General features: G+C 35.5%; 3 protein-coding genes across 4 annotated transcripts in view; 2 read left to right on the forward strand and 1 right to left on the reverse strand.

The window, feature by feature from the left end:
* The window catches only part of LOC149567136 (uncharacterized), a 51752-nt gene extending 44265 nt beyond the window's left edge, over positions 1-7487 (reverse strand). For both annotated transcript variants that reach the window (XM_089820341.1, XM_089820340.1), the window contains exon 1: positions 7418-7487. The gene's annotated coding sequence lies outside the window, so the exon portion shown is untranslated. The remainder of the gene's footprint in view (positions 1-7417) is intronic.
* LOC149567137 (uncharacterized) lies at positions 208-1067 on the forward strand. Its single transcript, XM_089816607.1, has 2 exons — positions 208-660; positions 789-1067. Exons 1-2 carry the CDS (start codon positions 208-210, stop codon positions 1065-1067), a joined length of 732 nt encoding a protein of 243 aa, XP_089672733.1.
* On the forward strand, positions 1167-3221 carry LOC149567138 (uncharacterized). Its single transcript, XM_089816608.1, has 5 exons — positions 1167-1281; positions 1512-1619; positions 2281-2523; positions 2664-2953; positions 3060-3221. The coding sequence occupies exons 1-5, from the start codon at positions 1167-1169 to the stop codon at positions 3219-3221; spliced, it is 918 nt and encodes a 305-aa protein (XP_089672734.1).
* Positions 7488-19450: the final 11963 nt, after the last annotated feature.

The following is a 19450-nucleotide window of genomic DNA, read 5'->3' on the forward strand; positions in this document are numbered from 1 at the left end:
GGATAATTTAGGGCTCTCGGAGATACTCGACATTCTCAACAAAAGGATGGTCTCTCAGACACAATCTAATATCGGCAAACCCAACAAAGGGGAGAAGAAGAAGAGGGGTCCTAAATCTAATCAGGACAAGCTGGCCTTGGCTGGGAGTGCTTCTAATCAAGGTAAATTGTTGAGATCGGGAAAGGGATATGCCCTTTCCAAGGGGAAATGAAGGTCCTTTCATGGAATGTCAGCAGCTGCAATGCCCCTGACAAAGTTCAAATGACCAAGCAGTGTCTTGATCAGGTGAGACCTGACTTAGTGTTATTACAAGAAACTAAGTTGAAGGCAAGTGATTTGGAGAGTTTTAGAAGGAAGTTTTCAAGATGGAACTGCGAGTTCTCGGAAGCTGTGGGGGCTTTAGGTGGTCTTGGTGTGCTTTGGAATGCTGCAACTTTGGAGGTTTCAGTCAATGGTAAGGATTCTTCTTGGATGTGGATGAATATTTTCTCTAAGCAGTTGCTGACCAAATTAAATTTAGTCAATGTTTACCAACACATTGGTTCAGACAATAAGAGGGAAGTTTGGAGGTCTCTCTCACAGATTGTTTCAGGAAGGGAGCACAAATTGGTCCTGTTCGGTGGAACTTCAATGCAATTCTTAGACCAGAAGAGAAAAAAGGTTGGCTCAGCCAGGCTCAAGCAGATTTTGCAAATTTTTGCACTAATAATGGTTTAGTAGAGATGGAGCTTCGTAATGGACAGTTCACTTGGACTAACCGGAGGTGCGGCTTTTCAAACATTGCGTAGAAGCTGGATAGATTCCTAATTGCTGGGGATTGGGCTGCCTCGGATTGGGCATGCTATGCAGACATCCTCCCCATTACAGGATCAGATCATTATCCAATTTATCTGAAAGTACATGAGGATTCAACCCCGGAAAGGGCCCCATTCAAATTTGAGTCAATGTGTTTAAGGTACGATGGCTTACATGACCTAATCAAGACATGGTGGACACAGGCTCCTGTTGCTGATGGAAACAAAGCTTTCATATTCTTTAAGAAATTGCAGTTATTAAGGATCAACTAAAAATCTGGAATAGGGAGATTTTTCATAATATATTTGAGGAAAAGTTCAAAATTGAGAAGTGTTTGACTGAGCTGCACTTAAAAATTATTAGACTCTGGCATGGAGGAGGAGGAATTCTGGGAGGAGAAAGAACTAAACAAACAGTATTCAGAATTCTTGGCAAGGGAGGAGGTTTATTGGTGCCAAAAGTCTAGGGACACATGGCTGGCAGCAGGCGATAGAAATACTAAATATTTTCATAACTCAGTCCAGATCAAAAGAGCCTACAATAGAATTTTTTCCATAAAAGATGATGGGAAGCAGCTATCTTCAATTGAAGACATAAATAAGTGTGCTGTCAAGTACTTTCAGCACCATCTTTGGGCTCCACTTCCTTTGCTTCCATTGAATGGATCATCCGCAATGTCATCTTGTAGGAATTAAATGCTTTTCTTTATGCGCCAGTCTCTTTGGAGGAGGTGAGAAAAGCAGTCTTCAGTATGGCAGGTGAGAAGGCCCCTGGGCCAGATGGTTTTTCAGCAATCTTCTACAAATCTTTCTGGAATAAATTGGGTAAGGATATTTGGGGGGTGGTAGGGGAATTCAGAGCTGGGAGTTTTGTATTAAAGGATCTTAATAATACCTTCATTGATTCCAAAGAAGGAAGATAGAACTTCTTTTGATGATTTTAGGCCTATTTCCTTATGTAATACTATTTACAAGGTCATTGCAACAGTTATTGCAAACAGATTAAAGCAAGCACTGCCCTTGATCATTTCAAAGGAACCGAGTGGGTTCTCTCCTAACAGATCTATTTATGAAGGAGTGATTTTGGCTCACGAGGCTACACACTCAGTTAAGTCTAGCAGACTCTCTAAAAGGAAGGTTTAAACTGAGTATCAGGAAGGCTTATGATGCAGTTAATGAAAAGTTAGTTCTTTGGGTTCTAGATAAGTTTGGTTTCAGCTGGGAGTGCGTTAAGTGAATTAACAACTATATATCTACGTGCAGATTTTCAATCTTAGTCAATGGTAGTCCTCAAGGTTTTTTTGAGGCTTCTAGGGGATTATGTCAAGGAGATCCATTGTCCCCCTTCCTATTCATTATAATGGCGGAAGTTCTGGGAAGATTAATTGCAAAGGCCAGATCTGAAAACAAGGGGAAGGCATCAAGATTGCTGATGGGTAGGATCCTCTTACTCATTTGCAATTTGCTGATGATACGTTTCTGTCAGGGGCTTCTACGGTGAGAGAGACTAGAGTTATGAGGACCCTTCTGGATGATTACAGCAGCATCTCAGGTCAAACAATCAATTGGCGCAAGTCTGATATATACTTTTTTAACACAACAGCAAGGTTGCAGCAAGATATCAGTCAGATTTTGGGCACGCAGATTGGGAAACTCAGGAGCAAATATCTGGGAATTCCATTGTTTAAAGGGGCCTCAAAGGCTAATTTGTGGAAAGATTTAATAAGCAGTATCTGGGAATTCCATTGTTTAAAGGGGCCTCAAAGGCTAAATTGTGGAAAGATTTAATAAGCAGTTGCATTAAGAAGTTGCATGGCTGGAAGAACAAATGGCTCACTTCAGCAGGCAGAATTATGTTGTTAAAATCAGTGATCTCTGCTATCCCCATTTTCTCCTTGAGCTGTCTAAAGATTCCAAATAAGGTGCTGAATGTAATTGAGAGTAGGATGAGAAAAAAAAATTGGAATGGCGCCAATGAGGAGGAGAACAGGCCTCTTTTAGCATGTGATAAGATTTGTCAACCCAGAGCATTTGGGTGGGCACGCCTGAGGAGTTGGAACTTAATGAATCAAGCTCTTGGTGTGAAACTGCTGTGGATGATGTACTCGATCCTGGAGCTGCTTTGGGTGCAAACTCTAAGGGTTAAACTTGGACTCCCAGTAAGATAACAGGATTTTTACTGTAAGGAATCCACCAAGGGGCTCTACGATATGGAATTTTTTAATTGATTGCAGACCCTTGATCGCAGATCATCTTACCTGGCAGATTGGGAATGGAGAGCAGGCTAATTTTTGGGTGGATTCCTGGCATGGTCATTCAGGGCTGCACTTGGAACCTGAGATGGATAAGATCCGAGCTATTTTGGAAGAGGAATGGGGGACAAAAGTGGCAGACTATTTGACAGAGGAGACCCCTACAGGAATGTAGTGGAGATGGAAAAGTTTGAACAACATCCAAGTAGGAGAGCAGATCAAGGCAAGGTTCCTTAAATTACTTAAGGCAAGGACTCCTCTTAGGTCCAGTGAGAAAGATAAAATTAGTTTGGTGTGCTGCAAGAACTGGTTCCTATTCTGTTCAAACTGGGTATCAGCTTTTGACGGAGGAAATAAGAGAGGAGCCGTGGCCAACAGATCTGTTTTGGGGAAAGTTTTGCCTCCCAAAGGCGGGTGCTTTCGCTTCGTTGGCAACCAAAAGGTGTATCCTCACGGATGATAGGAGGCAAAATTTTGGAGCACACGGCCCTTCTAGATGTTGTTTATGCAAGGAGCATTGTGAAGATGAGCATCATCTGTTACCAAATTGCAGAATAGCCTCGGAGGCTTGGGCTATGGTCTAGGGAAAACTTGGGTGGCACGGGCAATTACCAAACACTCTCAAAGATCTTTTTTTTGCTGGCCTCACAAAGTCCCAAAATCAGTGTTTTCTGGTTTATGGCAGCTTAGCCCTTCCATTATAGTGTGGGATTTATGGAAGGAGCACAATAGACGCATATTTAGAGGGACGGAAGAATCAATGAGCGGGACTCTTCAAAGAATCAATAATGCTATTGAGGAAACTTTTGAATGCCTCGGTACATGCCATTCCCGCTCATATTTCCTTCACCCAAATTGGCAACGAGCTTGGCCAGATCTGAAGTATAGAATTGGTAAACAGATTGCTAGGGGTCGAAGAAAGCTGAACAGATTTAAAGTCGAATGGATTAAACCAGAGACGGGCTGGGTAAAAATTAATTTTGATAGTGCTGCAGCCAAGTCCATGGGTAAGGCAGAGGCTGGATTTGTTTATCGGGATTCAGAGGGGTGCATCTTAGCATTGGGAGCAATAAAGTTGGAAAATTACACCAATAATATGGCTGAAAGCCAGGCTGCTCTAGAGGCTCTACATGGAGCAAGAAGGTTGGGTAACAACATTCATTTGGAAAATTGGAAGGAGACTCACTTTTGATAATAGATGCAATAGAGCAGGCCAACATTATTGCTTGGCACCTAAAGCTGATCATCAATGCCATAAAAGATGATTTGAATGGGTTCCAAAATTTTAAGTCTCCCATATATGCCGTGAAGGCAATGATGTAGCCAAATCGCTGTCAAAACAGGCCCTAGCATTTCCACAGCCCACTGATCTCAGATTTGAGGAAGTTGATTTCAAGGGCTGGGGCAGCCCGAGTACTAGAAAAATAATGCAAAGCAGTGTTGCTCAAGGAGTTAGGGAGCAAAAGAGGAGGTTGTGATGCGGCAACAAGGTGAGGACGGATTGATGCCTATGAGGAGTATTAAGGCGGTTGGGATCTAGAGAAAGTCTGAGCAGAGGGAGGACAGAGATGGCGTACTTGCTATCCTGGTATGCTGGGATTGTGAATTTGATGAGTTGATGCTGAGCAGGCTGAATGGTGAAGGCGGAGAAGTGATGCCTTTGATGCGCGATGGTCAGTATCTTAGATTCTTTGTGGGGTAGGTAGATGTGTTATATTTTTTGATGCAAACCTTCGATGCAAATTGTAAATTTTGGAAGTCTAGATTTTGTGATGTAAACTCTATTTTTTTAATAAAATATAATGTTACCAATCAAAAACAATTAGACTGCGAAAAAAATTGCATGCATATAATTGATGAGCATTTGAATTTCCAAGTTCATATTTTAAAAACTTATAGTACAAATGATATGATTTATAACAAGATTTAAGAGTGATATGATATGTATTTTCTGAATTTTAAAATTTCAAATTAAAAAATAAATGCTTAAAACATTGTATGCACATAATGGATGAGCATTGTATTTCTAAATTTAAATTTCAATCTCAGATATGATTTCTATGAAATTTTGAAGAGTAATATGTAGCCCATCAACAAATAAAATTATAGTTCCTAGCCTTCAATACTATCATATCCCCTCTTCCTTGATGCTGACATTAGTCCCCAAAAAAGTGTTTGTCAACGCTCACTTTATACTAATATAGTTATTACCATAATTGGAAAACTCTCACTCGGCAACAACTCACCAAGCCCCTAAAAGTTTATTCAGGAAAAAATAGGCCAATTTTTTTTTAAAACTCAGGAACCTAAAAAAACCACTAATTTTAATTAAAAATAATTATTTTTGCAAATTTCAATGAGAAGATACATTTAATTAGTTAATTAAAGATAACCCAAAAGAAACAAGCAGGGTTTAGATATACATAAATTAATAGTGAGTCCAAACCCGCATTCTCAAAAAATGTTGATGGTGGCAAGCAAAATAGTAATAGTTCCTATCAAAAAAAAAATGCTTTTGGCTTTAACCTGCAGCAGCTGAGTCATTTTGCAAAACTCGTCGAGCTTTTTCCAAATACTCAGCGACTAAACAGTGAGTTTTTTGAAAAAAAAGGGCGATTTTTTTACTGCGAGAAAAAATGCCAAAAACTCACCACCAAGAAAAACTCGGCAATTAGTAGAAAATCGCCAAGTATTCGACAATTATGCCAACTATGGTTATTAACTAATTACTAACATAAACAAATGAAAAAATAGAATAAATTTAAAATATAAATATCAAATTAAAAGTTTAAAGTTGAAATTTTGGCTCTTGACATTGGCCTTGTGCAACATTTCAAAGAATAAAATTTGACATGTTGTAATACAAAATTTGCCACTTGTACATCACTCTAAAGAGGTGTCTAAGGATAAAAGAACCCATCTGGAGAAAAAGGGGGGAATGTTCATCCCTGAAGGATTAAAGGTCCATTCTTCAAAGCAAAACCCTGCATTAGGAGGAATTCATAATACCTGTTACATTTGTATTGGTCTGGTCAGCCGGTTTTCAAATGCAATTGCCCTCTTTTGTTATTTTGTGGGGGAAACTTGATCAAGAAAGCCAAGAACTGCTTGATGGCTGATTTTGTGTCCCAGTTTTCATATATCCATCCCATTAAAAATTTGCCTTCACAATCAATAATGGCTTCAGTGCTTAATATACACCTTTCGATCCATTCTCATTTTTTTATATCATTCTAAAACATTATCAGTTTGTAGTTTCAGTTGCCAATAGTGGCATGTTGTGATGGTTAAGTTGTTGAGTTGTTATCCTTGCCATCAAGGTTCAAATCTAACAGGGATGAGGTCCCCTGTTTGTGGCCTCACTGGTTCATAGCTCCAGGTAAAAGCGTTTACGCCTCTTAAAAAAAGTTTGTAGTTTCAACTATTATCACTAGAATCACATTCCTTAGATTGACAAAGGTTTCCTAAAATTTTGCAATAGATGAGACTGGGCATAATCAAATATGGTGGCATAGAAATTATAAAGTCTATATAAATTATTTTGGGACCCGTGGTGGTAAATGCTAAAATCGAAAAAATAAAATAAAACTTTGGAAGTATGTAACATAAGAAAGAAGGTCAATGTAAGAAGTAACTCAAAAAAAAAGATAGCCAGAATTCAGAAAAAGAAAATTAAAAATACGCAGCGAAAAAAAAAAAAAAATCTTTTTATCACGTGTAGATTATCTGATTCCTCTGGAAAAAAGAGCTGTGCCAGTCATGGCATTTACAGCCTAGGAAATGCGGCAACAATATCATCATAACTTTCAGTGAACAAATTATAAAATTCTAATAAACTTACACTAAGATTATTAAAGACATCTAAGAAAAACTCAACTCCCTCCCCTTATCACTACAGAATTACCCAACCCAGAAGCATAAACCTTGGGCTGCAAGCATCAAGGAATAAAAGCCAATAATCAACAGGAAATCACGCAGCATTTTTTTTAAAAACAAACAGTACGCTTAAGATAACAGAAAAGTAATTCACAAAAAACCTGTAATAGCGATGTGGAGCACATGTAAGAACGCAGTACAACTTCAAGTTTAAGCTCAAACCCTAGAAACACAGCCTATGAAACGACATAAGACGACTCGGACAACGGAGGCACAAGTTTATTTTCAAATTCAAATTTCGGCGATGCACGGGAACAAACAGTCCGCAGTCCATTGACATTATCAATGCGAGTCAAGAAAAACATAAATATGTAAAACCCTAGTCTTCCATGCATGATTTTCGGTTTAACAAAAACCCTAACAACATTTGGAGGACCAACAAATACTTTGCAATTGAATGATAAGATGTTTTAATGTAATTGGGCTTATCATTACCAGTGCAGCAGAATGAGCAGGAGCAGCCGCGTAGCTTCTCACATTCAACCTCCCTTGGGACACGGCAGTCAAGTGTGAAGTAGGACTGGGAAAACTAAAATATCCTTGTTTGAATTCGTGCGCCTTTCTATTAACCGGGCAAGTTGAGTGGCATGTGACCGAGGTCCCACAATTTCCAATTACGGCGGAGCTGTTAGAGGGCTACTGCACGTGACCAGAATCTTATGGCAGCAGAAGTCAAAACCGATTGTAGGGCCATAACCTTAGCGCAGCTTTATGCTTTTACCAGATGTCATCCCCCGTTTAAAGTTTGTTGGTAATTCATGTGAATCTTCCGAACGCCTTGTGCACCACCAATCTTAGGACCCATACAAATTTTATTTACCCCCTAAATCATTACATTTATTTGCATCTTCTTGTATAAAGGACCAAGAGAGGACAATGCTTTTATATATATACTTGTTAAATTAATTCAAGTTATTTCTAATCATATTTAAATGGATATTTATTTGCATCTTCTTGTCTAAGGGATCAAGGGGGATATATATATATATATATATATATATATATATATATATAAGACTTGTTAAATTAATACAAGTTATTTCTAATCACATTCAATAGATAATAATTACTAAATAAACATAATTCAAAAAAATTATTACTAGTACTTGTGTCATAGTAGGTGCAAGGGAACAGTGGATAGGCAACTTTAGATGTGACAATTTTGATAATTATTAACTTATTAAAAGTTTTAATCTCTATAAAAGTATTTTAATGATTTAACTAATTAACATTAATTTTTAAATATAAAATATTTGTCATGTGTGATCAATATGTAAATACGTTGATTCACTAGTCAAAGTTTATGTTGGAGTTTTTTAAATCTTTGAATAGAATTGATGTTATTTTTTATACATTTGAAAGAAATGTTATTATATAATTAGATTAAAAAAAATTTGCTAGCGTAATGGTATCATCGGCAAACTAGTGATATATATATATATATATAAGACTTGTTAAATTAATTCAAGTTATTTCTAATCACATTCAATGGATAATAACTACTGAATAAACATAATTCAAAAAAATTATTACTAGCACTTGTGCCATAGTAGGTGCAAGGGAACAGTTGATAGGCAACTTTGGATGTGACAATTTTGATAATTATTAACTTGTTAAAAGTTTTAATCTCTATAAAAATACTTTTATGATTTAACTAATTAACATTAATTTTTAAATATAAAATAGTTGTCATGTGTGATCAATATGTAAATACGTTGATTCACTAGTCAAAGTTTGTGTTGGAGTTTTTTAAATCTTTGAATAGAATTGATGTTATTTTTTATACATTTGAAAGAAATGTTATTATATAATTAGATATAAAAAAATTGCTAGCGTAATGGTATCATCGGCAAACCGGTGGTGGTGGTGGTGGTGGTGGTGGTGGTGGTGGTGGTGTGTGTGTGTGTGTGTGTGTGTGTGTGTGTGTGACTTGTTAAATTAATTCAAGATATTTCTAATCACATTCAATGGATAATAACTACTAAATAAACATAATTCAAAAAAATGATTACTAGCACTTGTGCCATAGTAGGTGCAAGGGAACAGTTGATAAGCAACTTTGGATGTGACAATTTTGATAATTATTAACTTGTAAAAGTTTTAATCTCTATAAAAAAATACTTTAATGATTTAACTAATTAACATTAATTTTTAAATATAAAATATTTGTCACGTGTGATTAATATGTAAACATTGATTCACTAGTCAAAGTTTGTGTTGGAGTTTTTTAAATCTTTGAATAGAATTGATGTTATTTTTTATACATTTGAAAGAAATGTTATTATATAATTAGATAGATTTTTTTTTGCTAGCGTAATGGTATCATTGGCAAACTGGTGATGGGTGATTTGTGAGATACCATCTAATACCTTAATACCTTAGATGTTTCCTAGATCTTGTGCAGCTTTAGTTAGTCTCCCAAAAGCTTATGTCATATTTACAAATAAAAAGGGGGAGATCGGATCACCTTGCCTAAGACCTCTAGAAATGTCAAAGAAGCCTTTTGGGATACTATTTATGAGGATAGACATCTTGGGAGAGGGGATACAACTGAAGATAATATGGATCCATTATTTAGAGTAGCCAAGTGCTTACTATAATGCCCCTAAATTGACACATTGGTATTCTAAACCAATCTCGGTTTATCAATCTTACTTAAGTCCTATTGTACTAGGCATTTCTGATTTTGATCATCTCTACTTGACCTAAATGTCAAATGTAGAAAATCATTAATTTGTATTAATCACTTACTTTATTTAATTCCTAAATATTAATTTGAATTAGCTAAAAAAAAAAAAAAAAAAATTTAATTGGTAAATGGTCAAGGCCTTGATTAAATTTTATTAAATCAAAAGAATAGGTACATAGCATCCCCCCATTCAAACAGGCACTGGTAGGAAAGAACGGAGAAGAAAACCTCCAGTCTTGCCTGGGACATACGTCCTATGTTATTACAGAATAAAAGGGGCATACCCCAGTTAGAACGTATTTATAGAAATATAGGGGCATTCCCCTTTATGTATAAGCTAGAATACAAAGATATGCAGCCAATTGTCAATTTGAGAAACCAGTTCCAAGTCCATAAATGAACTACATAAACTTGTCTCAAACTATAAAACTCTATACATCTTGACATATTAGCATAGTTAGAACATCCTAAGATAAAATCAACAAATGATAAAAGATAATATAGTTCTAAATCACACCTATATCGCATTAAAATCATCTAGAAGGAACAAGAAAAAAGCCCAAATAATCCTCCCATAAATTGTCTCAAATTGTCATGAAGGAACCGAAGAGAATAATCTAAACTATCATGGCAAGATAAGACCATTTGAAAATAAATAACTAAAAGAACCACATCTAAATAAATGCATCAAGTAAACTATTATATATATGAACATCTTATACTACATAATTTTAAAACTAACTACAGGAATGAACAAAATTTGATTAAGCCTCTAACTGATTAGACATTAGGATCACGATCAAGATCAGCCCAAATCCATTCAAGTCTCTTTCTTATCAGTGACTAAAGGTCCTCAATTATCATATACAAATGAATCATTCTCTAAAAAGCAAAGACTATGTTCTACCTTAGATTGTAGACATAAAGAGTCTTCAAAAGACCAGAGAACCAGAATGACTGACCATGACTATACTCCAGTCTCTGTCAGCACTAAGCCTTGCTATAATTTGATAATACTACAGTATGAAAGTCATGTATCCAAAGAACCATAAAGCTGAAAAAAGCATTAAAAAACCTTAACCTCCACTCCATTATACCACCCGATTCATTATCAAGCAATATAAAAGAAATGAAAAAGGGGGTTAGAAAATGCTTGTAGAGAAACCATATTAAGAAATCAAAGCACCTAGAATTCCATCAAAAACATTCAAACTTAACTAAGGCAAATCAATCAAACTAAACCTAGATAGTATTCGGCTTGAATTAGCTAAATTAATCTCTTAATTTATTATTTAATTATAAGCCCTAAGTACTTTAATTAAATTAAATCTACCACTTTAGCTAATACACATAAAGAAGGAATTAAAATATATTGATTTAATTATATATATATATATATATATATATATATATATATATATATATATATATATATATATATATATATATATATATATATATATATATATATATATATATATATATATATATATATATATATATATATCATAAGTGTTGAAACTAATTATAATTTAATTAGGATATTCTATTATGGTGACTTGTTTTAATGGGTCAATATCCTTTCTTATTTCATCTCACGTGAAAAAGGAATTAATAATATTGATTAATTGAAATATACTCCTCCTAATTGTTGAAACTAATTATTTAATTAATCAGAAAATAATTATGAGCACATATTTGAATGGATCAATGTTATCTCCTATTTCACCTTATTCAACCCCATTAAAAATGGAGGACCCAATCTCACCTTCAATCAGGATCGTCCATGCAATTTGATCTTGACCATTGATCGTCTCCAAGGTTCTATAAAAGAAACCTTCAATCTCTCATTTTGAAGGATGCACATGAAGAGTATCGAATTGATGCTAATTTGATTACTCAAGTGCCTTGCATTTGAATTTCCCTTACTCTCATATGGTCATCATTTGGACTAAAATGCATTCATTTAGTTTCAATTACTTTCCATTGTTCTTAAATTAATTTCAAATTCATTTTGATTAATCTAATATTTTTGCATCGAAAAATATCAAAAGACATAGATTAGATTACATTCGCATTCTTCCAAATCCTTTGTACTAGTTTGGTCTGGTTACTGATCTCTTAATCCTAGGAGTGAATAGTAAAACCTCGTCTAGTTAGAAGCAACAGATCGCCTTGTGAAGACATACTGAATAGACAATCCCATGTTCATTTTAGGATGTTCCTAACATGTAATGATCATGTTGAAGTGTGTGTGGATTTAGAGGCCCATAATTAGCACTCACATTTTTGGCACCCACTATGGGGCAAAAAAAATCAAATTTTTGGCCTCATTTTTTATTCATTTTTTGACATTCTAACATTCTATTCGTACAATTTCACGAATCCTCACACGAAGTTACTAAATCTTCACATTCTCTTGTGTACTTTCTCACACAAAAAATCATATGCTCACACAAAGAAAGCAATTTCTCATGTGACACATAGTGAATCCTCACGCAAAACCCTGTAGAGTCTCACACGAGACTTGACACCAGTAAAGGAAAATTTGCATTTTTTAACTCTATTTTTCATAATGTCTTTGATCTAACACTTGTTTTTGAGTCATCTATTTTTATTTTTTTATTTTTTGAAGCAGCTTAACAGTGGTTTACAAATCAATTTTCAAAGACACCTTGGCATAAACATATAAATAGTACTAACAATTTGATTGCAGGATGTTTTGTCAAAGATTCGATTGTTAGAGAATGAATTCAAACCTACTCAAACAATGTGTATGTTTTAATGCTTTCTTACACACGTAGTTCAATAGGGCTTATGAACTTCATAGGGCTCTAGATAAAGGAATATGTGAGTATGCTCTTCGCTACTTGGAAATGACGCCCAAGAGTAAATCAAAAACCTAGACGCCTTTGGAAGATGGTACCCAAGGGAGGCAAGAAAGGTAGTGGTTCTCCCAATAAAAGCTTTTTATGAAGAAATGATGTTTTCCTTTTAGAAAAATCAAAATCTTGGAAAAAGACACATTGGGATTGATAAGCTAACTCGGTTATGAACATGTTTTGTGTGTTTGGGTAAGGTGACGAGGTGGAGGATATGCTCTTTTGCCTTTGGGAAAATTAGAAACTTTGACTCTTAAATCCGAGCTACAATCTGAGTCAACCTTTAGAGGGTTTGTCGAAGCGATCCAACCTCTAGGAATGACCCAAGTGAGCATATACCTACCGTCGGTGATTCCAACTCACTCTAATAAAGAAGCTCTATAGAGCGAAAGACTCCAAAGCCATGTTAATTTCTTCTTCTTGGTTATGATATTGCATATCAAGAAGAGGCTTTGTTTGTTGCACTAGACAGTGCCGCCCCCAGTCTTGCTAGTCAAGTGTGTGCACTTTTAGATTTCAGTGTGGGTTACTGACCTTAACTTCATTCACAAAGCCATCGAGGATTAATATGAACATAAGCCTATTAAAAATTTTGTGGTCAGTTGCTACACGATTCACCTCTGAAAGGGGCCATAATCTCTGTGCAAGGAGGGGGAAGAATCTCTCCTGTAGATCCTCATCATAGGCATGTACTTGGATATTGGAAGGTTGTATATGCCCCTGACCCCTTCCGCAGGGGTTTTCATTGAGTGTATATGTTATTGAGTCCTTAGAATACACCAAAAACATGGGTGCCCTCTAGCGGGGTGATAAGGTTGTCTGAGGTGAACACATGCACATAAGTTGTGAGACAAAGATTTTGTTGCATCTACCATTTTTTGTTATAGGGATAAAAGAGTGTCTTTTTCAAGTCTACGAATTGTCCAAACAAAAAAATATCAAGACTCCCCATCCCTCTGAGTTGTGTCCTCGATCAGATTGTTGATGACTATTGTTTGCATCCCTTGTGTAAAAAACAATTGTCTACTTACAAACCAACAGGATGTCCAAAACATGAAAACAATGTCCATGTCTAACTAAAACTTACAAATGTTGTTAGTACTATGTTCAAAAATTGCCAAAATCATCAGAATCTCTTCAAGTATAGTCCAAACATGTCATTTGTGCCCTTTTCTCACCTATTGTTTTGCTAAATTTCACGTGAGAAAACACCTTTAGGACTGTTAGTTAGTGTTTCCTCGTGTGGTCCTCTGTACTTCCTCACACAGAAAGCCAAGAATCCTTGGACAAGAATTACCTAAATACTGCAACTGAATCAAAACTTGTTGAAAACCTTTTTCAATTGTCAATCTATCACTTCCTCACATGGTTCTATTTGAATCTTTGCATGAGAAAACACCTTGAAAATTGTTGTTTAGTTTCCTCGCACGGTTCCCTATACGTCTTCACTCAGTTCTATCTGAATCCTTAAGCAAAATTTGGTTATTAAATTGCCACAATTAGTCTATTAGAGGTGTTTCCTCACCCTGTTATCGATAGTTCCTTGCCTCAAAGTCATTTCCTCGCACGAGTTTGTATGGAATTGTCAAAAAATTGTGAGTTATTCTTAACTCCCTCATCAAAACTCGATCCAAATATGGTCTTCGTTTGAAAACATGAAGTCATTTCTCTATCTACTATAGTCTAAAACTTAGAAATTTTTCTGAGTTGATCACTCGTGATTTGCACATGAAGTAGTCTCTTTACTTTGTTATCTTATTTTGCTCTCTTGTGTTTTTTATACCTCGTGTTACGAGAACCAAAACTCTTGGTTTTCTATCCAATTCTCTGACTATTTGTACCTTGATATGCAACATTCTTGCTTACTTTGAGACAATGTTCCAGTGTGATTCTTGTTCAAACTTTGTCTTGAGTCATTGTTTATGACTATTGCAACTAGGAGTGGAAATGTGTTTCCTCCTCATAGACCAAGACGAGGTAGAGGTAGAGGTCAAAATCATGGTTGAGGTCATTTTGAGTTATAATACAGTCTGAGTACACTGAATGATCTTCAAGATCTCCCTCGCATGGTGCTCGAAGAGTATTTTCCATCAACTTACAATGAGTTAGGAACTTGTTATTCCAAGAACATCCAAATATTGATAAGACACCTACATCTTTCAACAGAATAATTGAACTTTTGTTCAAAACACCTATCTAACCTAAACAAACTACAACCTATGACACCCCTAAAATGGCATATCAATATCACAAAATGGGTGAAAATAGTAGGAGAATAAACAGAGAGGAATCTCAACGAAATGAAAGGATGAAAGATCCTTACACCTATACCATTGAATATGAGGACACTGATGATATACCCCTAGAAAACACTAAGAAATTTTGTAGGGATTAAAAAAAAAATTAGAAAATGAGAAATCCTACTCCATGATGAGAAGGAGAAATATTTCCTTAAACTCACTCAAGAAGGAGCAAAACTACCTCAAAATTTCAATATTGAAACAATTGTCATATAGGAAGAGGAAACTAAAACCTCCAAGTTACAAAAACAACTCCAAGCCATGTAAGAGCAATTGGCCCAAATGTTGTGAGAGAAAGATAAACTAACTAAAACATACATCCTCTTCCTTGAGGAGTTGAGTTACCCAAATACAACAAATAATTAGGAACATTTGATCTTTGAGATCACCTAAGGGAGTTCAATGCTTTGTTTATGGAATTCACGCACAACCAAATGTATCTTATGCGATTGTTCCCATAGAGTCTAGGTGGTCAAACCATGGAATGGTTTTCAAGATTACCTACTAGTATTAAAACATTTGATGATATTGCTAATATGTTTATTCAATAGTACTCACACAATATACAACACCCAATCAACATATGAGATTTGTGTAACCATAAACAAAAGGTTGGAGAACCTTTCCTAACATTTCTCCAAAGATGGTGATAATTGTATACCAAATACTCATGAAAAATCCTTGAAACTGAAAAACTCAATATCTTTGTGGAAAATATTTTACTAATTTTGGGTATAGAATACAACTTCAAGGTCCCCACACCTTTGAAGATATGATTACACAAGCTATATGAATAGAGGATTTCATGGTCAAAAAGGGCAAAATAACCCTTCAAAAGGATGTCAAGCAAGGATCTACTTCTAGCAAAGATAAATCTAAGTATATTAACAAGAACTTAGAAGTTGTACATGATGGAGTGGTAGATAATATCACTCCCAAACCTTCTAAGGAAACTTTCAATCTCACGGATAATATCAATATGTCTAAAACTGCTGACAAATCTATTTTGGATAACAAAACATTTGGACAAAAAACAAAGAACTCGTCTTGGGTTACTCAACCAAAACATGAATACACACCTCTAGGTGAACCTTTAGATGTGGTATATAAAACATTACTTCAAAATCAAATCATTACTCCACTTGATAATTCTCGTCCTTGTGATCCACAACCACGACCTACATGGTGGAATGAGAATGCATATTGTGAGTACCATCAGAACAAGGGTCACAAAAAAATCAACTATATTAACCTATGTCATAAGGTTTAGGACCTAATTGATGATGGTGAAATAGTTGTGGGTGGACATAACAAGAATTCAAATCACAAAGTTTTTAAAGAGTCATTTCCACATTATGACAAGGGAGAAAGCTCTAAACAAAAGAGCAATAACAAGGTCAACTATACATACACCAATGACGATAACATGATCAACATGCTTGAACCTTTGGACTTTGAATCTTGTGATGTTATCACAATTAAAGGAAAACATGAAAACACAAAACCTAGGACTCCATTTGTCTTAAGAGGTTCTCCATCTCTTACATTTGATTATGAACAATCACAATCTTGTGCCAATGCAGTTACATGTTCTCATGCCAAGATAGTACTCAAAGGCCATGTGCCTACTCCCGAGGTAGATCAACATAAAGACAAACCTATTGTTGGTCCATTCAGCAAAAATACGAAAAATCACAACATCCTCCATAGATACAAATTATAGTATCCTTGACCAAGTACAATGGACAAATGCTCAAATCACAATCTTTGAAGTACTCAAAATCTTGCCTACTCATAGGAAGATTCTTGACAAAGCCTTCATGAGGAAAGTGTACCTCGAGATCTTGATCTTGACAGGTTTCAGTCTACGGTAGGTCACTTGACCTCACCTCATTATTTGTCCTTTTTTGAAGAGGATGATAATTCATTGAGTCATCCTTGTAATTAACCATTGCATATTGAGGTCATGATACATCAAAAACGTGTTCATTGTGTGCTTATAGACAATGGAGTTGGTCTAAATATATGTTATGCTACTTTACTCAAACAGTTGGGTTATGATGAAGAGTCTATTGATCCTTGTCACAAAATAAGCATCAAAGCATGTGATGAGGTAGAACACAAATCCCTAGGTCTTGTTGTGTTGCCTCTTCGAGTTAGTCTGATTGAAAGAGATGTTACTTGTCAAGTTTTGGACAATCCATTAGCATACAATGTCTTTTTAGGGAGACCATGGATACGTGAAATGAAAGCAATGCCTTCAACATACCATTAGTGCGTCAAGTTCCCATTCCAAGGATTTGAAGTTACTATACTTTCTAATACTAGTTACACCTATAATATGCCCAAATTTGCTAACAACCTTGTCCCTGCTAATAGAGAGTCTACAGATAATCATGTCAACAAGTTGAAACAAATGGAAAAGACACTCAAGTTAATAGAAAGTTGAATGGGTGAATATCACATTGTACCAATTTCGTCTTTGACATCTCTTCTTGAATCTCCTCATCATTATGGGAGACCATCTCAAGCAAAGAGACCTTTTGTGGTATCATCTCAGACTAAATTCAATGGTGCCTTTATGAAGGCCACTGCACCTCTAGAGGAAGAAGATGAAAATAGAGCTATAGCTGCATGGTTATACAAAGAGGAAGTCCCATTCGATCTCACAGACTAGTCTTATGAGATAACTCCAGAAAAGTATGGACTAGGTCTAAAACTAATGAAACACCTTGCCTATAAAGGCAATGGTCCAATCAGACATAATAACAATGGCGTGATTGATCTAATAAAAGAAATATATAGAAGGCCTAGGGATACAACAAGCTTAGGATTCAAGAAGGTTCCCTTTCATCTAGGGATCAATAAATTTGTGCCTAAATTTGATAGTTCTTTTGAATATGAGTCACAAATTGAATCAGATAATCAAGCAAAAAGCTTTGATGATGAGGATCCTTTTCCTTGTCCCATTCTGCTAGATCTTGCTAAGTTCTTTGTAGAACCAGATGACCTCATACCACATGACAGTACTACTGAAGCTAATAGTGATTCCTCTGATAATACTACTGATACTTCTCAAATTAAATAGGAACAGGGTGAGCCCACTCATACTATAATTGTTGAACAACTTTGCAAAAATCAAGATGACAATAAAAGTGGAGAATGGGTCCCCATAACTGTTGGGGAATTCTATAATCTAACTCCATGTAACACAAATTCTCAAGAGTATGAATTTGATTCTCTCTCAAAGGCAACATCAGACAAGGATGTAGATCAAGTGCATACATATAAAAATTAGCTCAAAATAGGGGAGTAATCTAGGGTTTGGTTGGACGAGTCTCATCCTACTAGTCTCAACAAGTCTTCGATTAATGTCTTTAGAACTCAAAGGAATCCAAACATACCTTTGGACAAAATCACTTTAGGTCTTGAATTACTTGTCCATGCATTTGATAACTATACTTTGAATGCCATTGAACTTGTTGCTTCTCTCTCACTCACTTATCCTGAGTTAATAGACTGGAATTCCAATACTACATCTAGTGAAGTCCCTATATTCTAGAATGGCTATGTTTTTGCTTGCTATCTACATGTTGTTGAACTAGTAACGTTTTCTACTAGTGAATAGAGTGTCAATATGACTGAAGCTTAAATCAAATACCTCAGTCATACAATTAAAAGAAAAAAGAATAGACGTTTTGATGGTGAAAACCACATTGTGGTAGTATCAAAACCATAAATAGTAAAAACAAAAGACGTATCCAAAGGAAAAAAACCTCTCTGAGGCATTTAAGGATGAGATTATTGATGCACTTCCAAGTCATTCTTAGGAGAGATCATTAGTGTCGATAGAGCAAACACAATCAATCAACTTGGGAACTACAGAACATCCTCATATAATACAACTCACACAATATTTATCTGTAGAGGAAAACTAAGAACTTGTTGTCTTCTTCCAAGAAAAGAAGATTCATTTTGCATGGACCTACTAAGATATACCAGGCTTAGATAATGCATCATTTGTCTATTACACTGGGAGAAAAACCTGTCAAACAAAAGCTCATGAAGATGCATCCTCACGTAGCACTACTCGTTAAAGTTGAACTAGAAAAGCTCTTAAAATTTGGTTTCATTTGTGCTATTGATTATGTTAAATGAATCTCAAACATAGTTTCGGTCTCCAAACATGACAAGTTGATTAGAGTTTGTACAAATTTTTGAGATCTAAACAAAACATGTCCAAAGGATGATTTTTCACTACCCAATATTGATATGATAGTGGACATGACAACAAGGTATGAAATGTATTCACTAATGGACTTTTTTTTGGTTAAAAACAAATTAAAATACACTAGAAGATCATGAGAAAATGACTTTTACCTGTGCATGGGGTACCTTCTATTGGAATGTAATGTCATTTGGTCTAAAAAATGTTGGAGCCACATATCAAGGAGCAGTGACAACAATTTTTCATGACATGATGCATAAAATGATGGAGGACTATGTTGAAAACACCTTGGTCAAGAGTACATAGTGCCACACTCATCTTCAAGATTTGGAGCCAATCTTCAATCATATGGAGAAATTTAGTCTTCGA

Source organism: Cupressus sempervirens, chromosome 3 (assembly GCF_028749045.1).
Source record: "Cupressus sempervirens isolate cs-2001-9-10 chromosome 3, ASM2874904v1, whole genome shotgun sequence".
Classification (NCBI taxonomy): domain Eukaryota; kingdom Viridiplantae; phylum Streptophyta; class Pinopsida; order Cupressales; family Cupressaceae; genus Cupressus; species Cupressus sempervirens.